We start from the raw sequence: 12,554 nt of genomic DNA on the forward strand, positions 1-12,554 counted from the left end.
ACTTTGGTGTACTCAACATTTCCGGGTTCACAATGGGGCTCTATGGGCTGGCTACTGGACTATTATGTTTTGGTTAAAATGGCATTTGGAAATTGCGCAGGGAATATTTAAAGAATATAAATATCTTTTTGTAAATGAACTTATTACTCATGAAACTGTAACGTGAATTTAATAAACAATTAAAGTCTCTTAAGTTTTTACTTATACACAACTAGTTGCAAGGGTGACATCTAGCGTCCATTACACGTATTGCAGGTAGCTCTCACCGGGACGCGTTCGGTTATATTACTCGTGTCTCTAGACAAGACTCAAGACTTGGCTTTTTCAATCTGTGTATAGTGCTTGTGAAGCCTAACCCACAAAACTGTTCATGTAACAGACAAGGAATAAATAACATTTGCATTAACGCCGTTGCAGCATAATCGTTTCAGCAAAGTGAAGAAATCGTAAATAACCGGACGCAGCCCTCAGTCCTCGGTCACATGCTAGTCAAGCTGGATCAGCTGACACCGCACAGCTTCTCCTTTTGATGCTGTGTCTCCTCCATCGACTGTTAGCGCTTCTCTAAACAACATTATTTCGCTATCTTGGCCTTACTGGCGTCAAATTTAAATATTTGAGCCGAGGTTATCTCGCTGTACAGCAGGTTACACCGCCGGATAGATGCTGCTAGAGTGGATGATGAACGGACACGCTATTCTGTACACGGGGGTCACTTTGGCCTTCTGGAGCACCATACTTATCGTCGGTAAGGTTATATTTCCCTTGGATATTTGTCAGAATTTTGCAGTAAATTAATGTAATCACATATTTTGCAGACGTATGCAACAATAACAGTGCAGCCAGTCGGTCTTTTTCCCTGGCAAAGCGCGTTTGTAGCGTTTGACAGCTACAATTTGGGACCTGGCTAAATCATGGGACGAGAGTGGTTGCGGCTGTTTCCATATTGCTTGCTAGCTACTATTGTAGGTTAAACAGCAAATTGGAGATGCTGTTATCTATTGAGCGTAGTAATTAAAACGTTAAAGACATAGTTACCCTAACATAATCGATAGTCCGTGTATTATAACTAACATTAAAGACAAGCGAACCGAGTTAGCAGTCGCTAGCATATATTGCTACTTAACGTTAAGCTAACGTCAGTTAGCTCAAAGCTAACAGCTTGCAGCAGGAAACGTCAGCAATTCAAACGTTTTACAACAGTGTTTGCAATTTATGCGGACTACTTTCAGCCTTTCTTTGATAGGAATTACGAAGGGGTCCCGGTTTGTTATTCTTTCAATAGTTTCAAGCGTTTAAATCCTCTAAGCTAACGTTAGCCGGTTAGCTGTTCGTGTACACAGCTGTCAGATGTGAAACGGTTCCAAACAGGAACTGCAGCAGTTTTCACGTGAGACTGAGCTATCACACATAAGTTACAGCTTCTCTCCATGACTGTAGCACATAAATGTGACACTCATTCACACATGGTTCAGGGGAAACGCTTATAGATGCAGTAACATGCTGTAAATGTCTGTACTAAAGGGCTCTGTCACACATATATACCTAGCTTACTTGTAAACATACATCTGGCTGACCTTTGTTCACTTTCACATCTAATTTAATAACTTTGTTTTCATAGGTATCTGCTACACCATATTTGACCTTGGATTCCGCTTTGATGTGGCATGGTAAGTAACATTGGCATATAGCTACTGTCTGCAGGTTAATAAGCACGATTGGGATAACTGTAGGACAAAACACTATTTAATAGTTGACTCAAACACTTCCCCAAAGAGGACAACCCAAGCTGTCAGTAAAATATACATGAGTATGAATGAAAGAACTCTAATTAGCAACTATTTTGTTTGTATATTAGTTATTTCAGTAATTTTTACGCCAAAATGCCAAACGTATGTTGTTTGAATCTTCTCAGATGTGAGGATTTGCCGCTTTTTTTGTCATGTATGGTTATCAATTTATTTATTTTTTTGAGTTTCGGCCTGTTGTTAAAATAACAAGTAATTGTCGGTCGACTTTTTCAGTTGAGTGTTACTGATAGTATTCCCCTTACAGAGAAATAGTTGCCGAAACAGACAGTACAGTATTACAGTAACAGAAGGACACTGACTTTTCCTAGATTGCACAACTACAAGAATACTGCCACACTGCCCTTATACACTACTTTCAGGCTCTTTACTGCAGCAAAGTACATTTGATTTTGCTGTGACTGATTGAGGGCCTGCACTTCTCTTTGAGAGGGTGGCACTAACATGTCTTCACACGAGTGTGTAAGTGAGCTGGTTTTATTATATGGAAGAATAAAAGATAATAAATGTAACTTTGCCCTCCGAGACTTATCTCAACTTTGCTTACGCATTAAAATTTATCGTTTAAATTACGGTTAGCACATTTTTAGGTGAGCTAAGCCTTGCAGTAAAAATCAGAATACAAGGTTGCAATTAAACTTAGCCTGTGTTTATTTTACCAGTAGTCTGGATCACTTTCTGATGTGGCCTTGGTTTAAAGGAAGCAGTGGCCAAGTGATTAGGCTGATATGTGGCGTCACATTTGCCAGTGGCAACTTTTTTGTGGTTATGTCCTTATTGATATTGTAGATGATATAGATTATAACATACTTACATGATGCATAAGCAAGTGAAGAAAACCAAATCTCCTTACCACTTTGGAAACACATGGTTCACAACAAATACATTAATGTTTTGCTGCCTGTACACATTACTTGTCCTCATAACTTGTAGTCTTCATCAGCTGTACCTCTTTGCTTGCAGGTTCCTGACAGAGACTTCACCTTTCATGTGGGCCAATCTGGGCATTGGCTTGGCCATCTCTCTGTCGGTGGTGGGAGCAGCCTGGTGAGTATGCAACAAGGAGCACAGTTTAGAGTGGTATTTTGGATGTGTTAGTAAGCCAGGGGTGGTGGTACTCAAAGGCCTAAAGTGCACCGGCCTTTCATACAGTAATTTCCTCTTTTTTGTAACACTTGGAAAAGTACATCATGTAAAAAATGTGGAACTGGAAAATCTTAGATATGGTGACACAGGAACACTGTTGAGTATCTTTTGGATGAAGTTATGCTCCCGTTTAGGTTCAGAAATTGATTGGAGAGTTTGATGCCATTATTTCAGTTATAAGAAAACACTTTTTATGAGCTTTATTTTTTATAGTTTTCTATAATTGGCTTCAGGGAGCACTGACAAACTAACTGCTGAGCCGATGTTAGAGATGGAGTTAAACACTGCAGACTACTGATTGGTCAGAGAGAATTGTCACTTGCACAAGACAGAGCATCCTGCACAATTTTGCCAATTTTAAATAGCCAAGCTACCGTCAATATCGACTGCAATTTTTTTTGGTTCACTTGACCAAGATTTTTTAAAACTGGCAGCCCTTAAAACTACTGTGTACACAATGTACACTATGCTGTACAACTGTGTTTGGTTGCTGATGAAAGGCTTTAGTGAGTGTCTTGTTGAAGGTGATTTCAAAGCAGTGTCACACAGGGTTGCTTTGGCGATCAGCTGAGAATCCCGCTCACACTGATGGAGTACTATCTGCAGTGGAAAATGAAATGGAGAGAAACACCTGGTACCAAAAGTGGGTTGAGTTGAGCCGAACCATGAAGTGAAAATTGAATAATAGGTTGATTTCAAAACTTCCACTGGCAAAGTTTGACTGTTGCATATGTCGCTTTACATCTTGTGTTAAAAGCTGCCCTTTAACACACATAAAGCCTGAAACTGAAGGCCTGCAGCCTGCCAGGGTGCATGTAGATTAGATCGATGTCCTCCACAGAACATTGCAGAGAGACGGCCATATTAAACCAGCCAACTTCTTTTACACCACTAAATCTTTATATTTATAGGTTATATGGTTGAATTATAAATTGAGAATATTTCTTATTTAAAAAATGGAACTGGCACTGAAAAGCTTGGCCTTGCTTTGTGCTGCTGTTTTTAATCCTTGGTCTTTTGTGTGTGGATGAAGATAGGTCAGAGATGGAAAATATACTGAAGCCGCCTCTTAATGGGTGAAATCATTGATTCACCAGCATGAACAGTCAGAGTGTCTCTAACTGACTTCCTTTGATGCAGATTCAGTCAGAAGTATTGGCTGAACAGCTACAGATAAGGGCAGTTTAAAGCCAGTGGTGCAGGACAGTCAGCTAAAACTACAGTCAGCCATTCAGCAGCTGTTGGCCTGGTGTGTCAGGGCCCAGACATGCTACGTCCCATGTCAATTAAAATTTGTCGTAAGTGTCTTGTATTTTCCGGTATCCAAAAAAAATTATTTTTAGGTTTTATTTTACTGAGAGCTCCCTGCTTGTTTTGCATCCTGTTCGATATTTGTTTTCATTAAGCAATATCCATTTAGTAGTTTTTACTGTAGTTGCCACTATGATAGCACACACCTTGGGTAATCAGATTTTAAAGAGGGGTTTTGACAGGGTGTTTGTGCGTGTACAAATAATAATAAATAAAAAAAAACTGACTTAGACCCCGATCACACAAAAAGAATTGTGCAGGTTGCAAAACATGAGGTGTTCCTTTTCATTGTTGCCAGGCAACCACCCCATTACCTCCTTATCCTAACCTTCCTGTGTATTCAATCTGCTCTTTATTAATTTTGTTTATTTCACAGTCCTAGTAGCTGGTTATTAAATTGGACAGGCAGAGGGTACTCGCTGTAGCTCTGGTTGAGGGTGAGAGTCAGCACACACTGTGTTGGGCACAGGGAAACGGAGATCTGTGTGGGTACATGAGACTCTAAAAAAGAGGATGGATCACGGGGAGTACCACCAGTTGGTCCAGGAACTTCGCCACGTTTTCTAATGAGATTGTAGTAACTACGTTTTTTCAAGTCATATGGTCATATAGTCACAAAGTCGTATAGTATATAGTGCATATACTTCAGCAAAAATGCCAGGCACATAGCGCACAGAAATGTGAGACGTGGAACGACGCAACAGTGAGCAAAAAGCTTAATTCTCTTTAAAAATGATTACAATAAGATGCCTCCAGCTCCTTAAACGCACTCTGTGTGATCAGGGCCTTAGTTGCTCTCTGATCAGTAGCTGGTTAGTTCAAAAATTTGTAACAAACTTTCGCTATTTTCATAAATAATTATGAATCTTAGAAGACACAATGGGTATCTCAAACAATTGTTAGTCTAGTAGTTTTCAAAGCTAAAATTAACTGCAGTGTGACTGATGGCCATATTAAAGGGGCACTCAGACTGCAAAAAAAGAAAGTGAAAAATGATTTGTGTGTCCACCCATGATTCAGATCTGCTCTGCTTCAAAATGTATTGAGTTCTTCCTTGGCCCATGCTGCACCCTTCCACCATGTTCCTCTGTAATCGTGCTGGCAATGAACATACTGACCAGCAATCCAAACCAAAAACAAAACACACTTGGATAGTAATTTTTTTTTTTTTTGGTTTTGCGTCTCCGTACTCTTTGTTTTTCTGTCATGTTATAGATGTTGTGCTGATTGTTGTTTTTGTTTTCCAGGGGGATCTACATCACTGGTTCAAGCATCATTGGTGGTGGTGTCAAGGCTCCACGGATCAAAACCAAGAATCTGGTCAGGTAGGTTCATTTTTCATTTGTCCAGTTGAATGTCCTTGAATATTACTGCTAAACAAAAAAGGTAGTTGAAAAAAATCATCATATTTAACTAATTAAATAATTTCCAGCCTCCTGTAAATGTGGAAATACCGGGCTAAAAAACCTAAAATTGCCAATTGCCTTCCTCATTGAGAAATGTCGTAGTTATTTAATACCAGAGAGCAATATCAAAACATCTGTAAATACCTCAAATTAGAAGTGCAGCTTCACACAAGTGTTATATATCTACATAATATGCCCAGTGTACTCCAAATAAATACACTCTCACTAAAAATTTTAAAATGATGAGAGTCCTGCTCTCATTGACCTTCCCAACACTTCACCACTGAACAAGCCTGCATGAGTGACTGTCAGTGTAGCCAGTGAGTTAAACTGGCTGCAGTTTAACTCACTGTTTTTAACCACTTTAAAAACTTTAAACCAAACCAAATCAACTCTCTGACTTTGTTTTTGCATTTTGATGTTTCCCTTTAGCATCATCTTCTGTGAAGCTGTAGCGATCTATGGGATCATCATGGCCATTGTAATCAGCAACATGGTGGAGGTAAATCACAAGACTTTTTGTTGTTTATGATCAAGAAAACTGTGCAGTTATCCATTTTGTGTTAGGAGGGGATTTTGGACAGGGGCAAAGCAACACAGCAATAATTTCAAGCATTGTAGATGTGCGACAGAAAGACGTTAAATATGATTTCAACAGTGAAGTAAGGATGTTTTGGTTCTAAAAATGATTTCTGTCATTGTACAGCATTTCAGTGGAACAACCCCTGAGACCATCGGGGCAAGGAACTATCAAGCTGGTAAGAAAACAGACATAAAGTCACAGATAAATGTCAACGATTTTAACATGAAATGGCACCTGGAACACAAACTGCAGTACTCAGGATGAATTTTTCTCTTTTTTAACACATATTAATTCAATGTAGACGGTGACGTCTCAAGTTGGAAAAAGGTTGTATCATAATGTGACAGTGGGTTCTAAGTTGATTACTTGATATGGTCTTGTTTACAAGTTCTGTGCATTACTTATGTTTGAAAACAGTTATGAAAATCTTAAGATACGTACAACATTCAGTCTAAAAAGCTATTAAATATGGATTGCTCAATACATTTACAACATGAAATGGATTTTGACAGACCTATTAACATGTATTAAAGGGTATGTCACCATTTTTTAACCATTAACCATCAAAACATTGTGGGTAGAATGTGTACATGAACTGTTGTAAACCTCCCTCCATCTAACCAGTGCTTAGATATCCCTCCTCGTCCCTCAGTGAAACTCTATGTAACAAGAAGTGGGCACCATACCAAAAAATTGAGATCAAACTGTAGAAGTAAGCAGCGCTGATTGTATATAAACCAAAATTCGTTTTCTGTGTTGCCTATTTCTCACCTTTCAGAAACATGTTTTAACTTACTGTTAAACTGTAATACAAGATTGTTTTTTGCCAGCCTGCCACCATTGTTTCAAACCGATATGTTTGCCTTATGTCACCCACCAGCAGGAGTGCTTATTGGTCTGGTTCGACTAAAGCCTAGTTCACATTACACGATTTTCACCCTGATTTTGCGTCGCGGAGACTTATCGTAATCTTTTAAGTGTTCATACGTGGCGACGTGTGTTTCTGTCAGCGGGAGTCTCGCCAACTGCGATACAACCTGTGTGTGCACACCACAAGATTTCTCCACCGAGCCCTCGCCGACAGAGCCCCAGATACAGTGGTTATATTCTTCCCAGTGTCGAATCAGATCTGCCTCCAGGGCCATGCACCAATTTCAGAAGTATTTCCATATTTTTACTGCATAGACATCTGAGTTTTATTAAAAGGCTGTCTTGCCAACAGTGAAATACTTCTTTAACATAAAAGAGAAAGACTGTAATAGTCAAACTCAATATCACCAACTCTTACTTGGCTGTTTCCAGCCTTGACAGGGAATTTGATTTCTGCTGCCAGTCCCACTGTGAATTAGTGGCGGAGGTCTCTGACTCATTTGATTTCCGTCCTCTCAGGTTACTCCATGTTCGGCGCTGGTCTGACTGTGGGCTTTTCCAACCTCTTCTGTGGCATCTGTGTCGGCATCGTGGGCAGCGGAGCAGCGCTGGCGGACGCCCAGAACGCCAGCCTCTTTGTCAAGATCCTCATTGTGGAAATCTTTGGCAGCGCCATCGGCCTGTTTGGTGTCATTGTAGCCATTCTGCAGGTGAATGAGACAGGCTGGTTTTTGTGCCTTCACAATCTGTCTTTCTTCTTCAGAGGAATAAGCTATCCGTGGATTCTGTCTGTAACAATGGTCTTTTGTTGTCAACCATTGTTACAGACTTCTGAGAAATGTCAATGTCAAGAAAGTAATTACTCCCACAAAACTCCAGATTGATTTACGTTGTGTTGAAGTGTTGATTCTATATTTGAAAGTCAAATATCTTGTGTCTTTTTCTCCCGCAGACATCGAAAGTAAAGATGGGTGACTAGACGACGCACTCACACACTGAGAAGATGCAAAGACACTGCTGGAAAATAAGATGGATTATTGTGTAAATACGTCGTAAATTATTTAAATGTCTCTATTTGCCTGGTATTGTTTTTAACCATCATTTATGCAAGAGAGTGGTACGTGCACACCAGACTGCCTCGTCTTGAGGGAAGCATCAATGCTGAATAAGAGAAGTGGGAACAAATCACCAGATGCCAGTGTTCGGTGTGCATTTCTTGACATAAATGAGCGAACCCTGCGTCTCTCCCACAGTTCAGGTCGATGAGTATAGCAAACAGAATGTACACCAGTTGATTTCAGATCTGTTTCCTGACACCAGCCAGTCTGTAGTCTCCGATCGATTTGCTCTCAAAACTTACGGATAGTTTCATAGAAGTAGGGGGCATTTTCACGACATCACTCTGACCACTCTTGGATGAATGATGAGTTAAAAATGACATCAGATATTTGAAAATACTTGTGTGTGCGTGTGTGTGTGTATGCTGGACACGTGATTTTTCTTTTTCATGTGAAGCATGAGGGTGTTTACCATTGTTTATTACTGTAGCCTGGTCTGTCACTTTTTGTTTTGTAACTGTTCTTTGCTCATAATAAGCAAGTGGTCCTTAATCCACGCAGCGGCCCAAATACAGTATTTGTCAGGCCTCCTGCTGTAGAAATGACAGAGGGTCTATGACGTTTCGAGCTGGAGTGCCGATATGGAAGCATTAGTAAGGTCACTGGGGAGTTGGTCATGCTCTTTGGGAGGCCAAATAGAGTCAGATCACAGCAGCAGATCTGCTCTAAATACGTCACCCTGTCATTCATTTCCTTAGTTTCCCAAAATGTTATGGAACTCAGATGTGTGCATTTGAGACCAATAAGCCTCTGGAACATCGCTGCCAGCCATGAATTCCTTGTTTACCCCAGAGTGTCCTCTGTTTTTTAAGTTTTAACCAGGTTTCTTTTCAGTAGTTTTTACAGTTGGACGTGAAAGTGGATTGTTCTGTGTTGTCTGGAAGGAAGGCGAAAGATTGTGGATACCCAAAGCTTTTCTTTTAACTTGCAAGGCAACAGCGATGACCTTATCTTGGGCAGGAAAGAGAGGAGTCCCTCAGTTATTAGTATTACATTACACTCCGTAGTAACTGTTACTGTTTGCTGTGGCATCACCATCGTCGTACTAGAGGGGAACACGAAGTACAAACTCGTCCTCTGGCTTCGATTTTATGTTATCTCGGGTGTTCTGGCATCCAAAAGTACGGATTCCATCACATAATCAAACAGCGTCATGGATACAGAGTTTTAAATCTTCACATTTTTTATTCAAATGTCTTGTTTTGAATGTAAGTCTTAAAATAGAAGCCCTTCAAGTCTGCGTTCCCATGTTATTTCCAACATTCCTTAAAGAAGCTTAATGTGTGTGTGTAAAGGCAAGTCCTGTTTGTGGGTAAAAATTCGAGCCATCGTTAAATCTTTGTCATCAAAGTTTCCATGGACTTTTTATCAGCTGGTGGCAGTGCAGCGTTTCAGCCGTTTCCTGCTGATGCTGACTCAGTAATCGGGGTGAATAAATTATTTTTCTGAACCTTTGGCTGCCAGCTGATAGACAAATCGAGTTGATATGGGCACAGACTGCTTGCATGGAAACACATTTGGCAGCACTTTTTGTTCTTGATGCATCATTCCAAAGTTTAAGATGACAGACCATGGCTTATTGTGAATCCTCGCAAACCTTTCCTGTAATTCCCCCCCCTGACCCTCTTGTGGAGTTCTGAATGAGTATAAACGTTGAATCTTAACGTGGGGGAATTGGATTGTCTGTAATGTAATCCAGACCTGGCCTCCCAAAGGTGTCACACAGCGGCAAGATCGTCTTTGCCCTTACGACGGTTTCCTCTAATAAAACCAGGATGTAACTCCAGCGTTCCTTTGGTAAACCAGGCTCTGCACCAAACCCCAGGCTTTCAGTGAGTGTAGTTGGTACCGTGTGTGCTTTATGTTGACGTGATGGTGATCAGAAAATAAACTCATAGTTTTTTTGACATTGTGTATGATAATAACAGAAACAGATCTTCCTTCTGGCTTCATAAATGTCCCTGAGAAAATAAAATTGTCCAATCAAGAACTTTGTCTTTGTTTCTGATTTATATATCAACATGTTCATGTTAGGACTGCTGTCACTTGTTTCCTGCAGTGTTTACATGCGTCCACTAGATGGCGCAGAGAACCACAACATCTGTCTGAGTGATAAATCTGGTGCTGTACACTGAAAACTCAGTTGAGGAAAATTTGGCACACATTTCCCGTTCTTATTCAACATGATATGAATTTGTTTTACCTCCCTGAAACTGATCATAATGCTTCTCAGATATATAACCGTCCCTTTGAAGCCGACTGCATCTTATGATATCCAGTAATAAAGACCATATTTATGAACATCATTGTGATGCCAGATGTGGACCATATTTCATTATGCTAAATAAGTAATGGCTTCTTAAATAGAGCAAATTGAATTAACAGCCAGATTAATCTAAGATATATTTTGTTAAAAATCTATTAAATGTAATAAACAGACTCAAGATGCCAGACCCTATAACCAATTTGTTGCTTGAGTAAGAGGCAGCAAACTGTTAGAGTAACCCTTTAAAATGTGCTCAGAGAAGATGTCTGCATTTAAATTAAAAAAGAAATCAGGCAGCATATGTCATATCTGAGTATTAAAATCATTTTTAACAAATACCAAACCACATTTATGAGTGTTATTGTGATGCCAGATGTTGTTCGAGGGGGTTTACATTAATACCAAATGACTTGTGGCATATTACCATTGTGAAGAGACCAAGCAAAACAACCAACTTAAGTTGAAATACATATAATTTAAAATCTTATGACTATAATAAACAAAAAATTGTTTTATTGTAACCTATTTGTCAACTATAAAGAGGGGACAGCTCTACAAACTCACAGCACACCTTGAAAACGGGGTCATCAAATTAAAAAAAAAAAGACAAAATCCTGCTTTTAAATAATTATTAAAAAATAACCCTGAAGAGGCACGTGTCATTAACAATTAAAAAAATAATAATAAACCATATTTATGAATGATATGTTGTTGCCAGAAGTTGCAGGGGGATTTTGTATATTTTTGTAACACCAAAAATGAACACCAAATGACTTGCGGCTAATTCTCATTTTCATTTTCTCATCAAAAATATATGCAAAACAACCACCTTAATCTGGAATATATATAATCTAAAATGTAATGACTGTAATAAATTAAAAAATGTCCTGATTAATCAATTTTTTTTTTACAGAAAACCTTTAAAATATGATTGTTTAAGGAAAATAAAAGGACAAACAACACAATAAATAAAGTAGAATTAGCCTGTTAATGTTGTTTTTATACAAATGTGAATAAATTTTTAATTTTGAAGCATTTTGTAACACGTATTGAAATGTGCTGTGATTAAATATTATTATTTAGATGTCTTTTGATAAATATTAACCAATATTTTTGATAATCATTGTGATGCCATAATAAGTATTTAGGTAATTCGACTAGTAGATTAAAGTATAAGTAAAATATGGTCATCAAAGGTTACATTTCTTGTAAGAAGTCCATGTGAGCTCAAATAAAAACTATAAAATGAGGATTTTTTGTTATCTTGTTAAACACTGCAACATTTGTTATATAGTGCAATAAAAAAATAAAAATACATGTTCTTATAATTATGTAAAGATAATAATATCATATCCTGTGTTCCTGTGTGGAGTCAAAAAGTAGGTTATCAAATTACCAACTTCCTTTCTCTCATTATGAGCAGGGAGAAAAGAAAAGGCGTTTCTGGCTCACCCGGCTTCCGTAGGCAGCAGGAGCGAAGGGACCTGCTCGCTGCCACAGCCTGAGAGCATCCTTTTTCTTTGCTTTCTTATCATCCTCACCAAAACACAGCGGGCTGACGGAAAATCATGAGGATAGCATCTCTGCCTTCACCGGTTTGCGGTACAATATCGTTGCGGGCTACGTTAGCCGTTTGGCTAGCGTAATGCTACACAACATGAGGCTTTCCTCCTGATGAAGAGCAGACATAATAGCCTGTCTGTGGGAAGGAGAAGAATATAGTTATCCTTAGCACAGCGAGCTGGGCTCAGCTTCTAGCTTTTAGGGGTCTTATTTTATTTTTATTTACATTTTTTTTTTTTTACAAACATTTCTGACAGTTTTTTTAAGGTGTTATTTTTCTTCTTCGGCTGATGTGACTGAATCCAGCGGTGCTCCAGTACAAGAAGATGCACAGATAAAAGTGTTCGCCTGACAACATCAAGGTAGGTGCTCTATCTGCTCTCTGGGATGCATTGTTTCACCATCCACGCTTTCCCTTTGTTTCCATCCAGCCTTCACGCATTTATCCTGCAACCCTTTGCTTTTATTTAAGCTTTGGATATG

The 12,554-nt window shown here is 39.1% G+C and overlaps 2 protein-coding genes across 2 annotated transcripts in view; both read left to right on the forward strand.

Annotated features, from left to right (window-relative positions):
- Positions 1 to 477: 477 nt before the first annotated feature.
- On the forward strand, positions 478 to 10,232 carry atp6v0b (ATPase H+ transporting V0 subunit b). The gene is made up of 8 exons (XM_050074751.1): positions 478 to 748; positions 1,622 to 1,670; positions 2,772 to 2,855; positions 5,513 to 5,590; positions 6,104 to 6,173; positions 6,378 to 6,429; positions 7,644 to 7,834; positions 8,077 to 10,232. Exons 1-8 carry the CDS (start codon positions 664 to 666, stop codon positions 8,101 to 8,103), a joined length of 636 nt encoding a protein of 211 aa, XP_049930708.1. The 5' UTR covers positions 478 to 663; the 3' UTR covers positions 8,104 to 10,232.
- A 1,757-nt stretch (positions 10,233 to 11,989) lies between these two features.
- The window catches only part of b4galt2 (UDP-Gal:betaGlcNAc beta 1,4- galactosyltransferase, polypeptide 2), a 270,223-nt gene continuing 269,658 nt past the window's right edge, over positions 11,990 to 12,554 (forward strand). Inside the window, exon 1 of the mRNA XM_050074739.1 lies at positions 11,990 to 12,433. The gene's annotated coding sequence lies outside the window, so the exon portion shown is untranslated. The remainder of the gene's footprint in view (positions 12,434 to 12,554) is intronic.

Source organism: Epinephelus moara, chromosome 21 (assembly GCF_006386435.1).
Source record: "Epinephelus moara isolate mb chromosome 21, YSFRI_EMoa_1.0, whole genome shotgun sequence".
NCBI lineage: Eukaryota > Metazoa > Chordata > Actinopteri > Perciformes > Serranidae > Epinephelus > Epinephelus moara.

Coding starts and splice junctions, on each gene's coding strand:
- atp6v0b (XM_050074751.1), top strand. CDS start 664: ATGCTGCTAGAGTGGATGATGAACGGACACGCTATTCTGTACACGGGG. Junction 5,591..6,103: donor AAAACCAAGAATCTGGTCAG/GTAGGTTCATTT, acceptor GTTTCCCTTTAG/CATCATCTTCTGTGAAGCTG. Junction 7,835..8,076: donor TCATTGTAGCCATTCTGCAG/GTGAATGAGACA, acceptor TTTCTCCCGCAG/ACATCGAAAGTAAAGATGGG.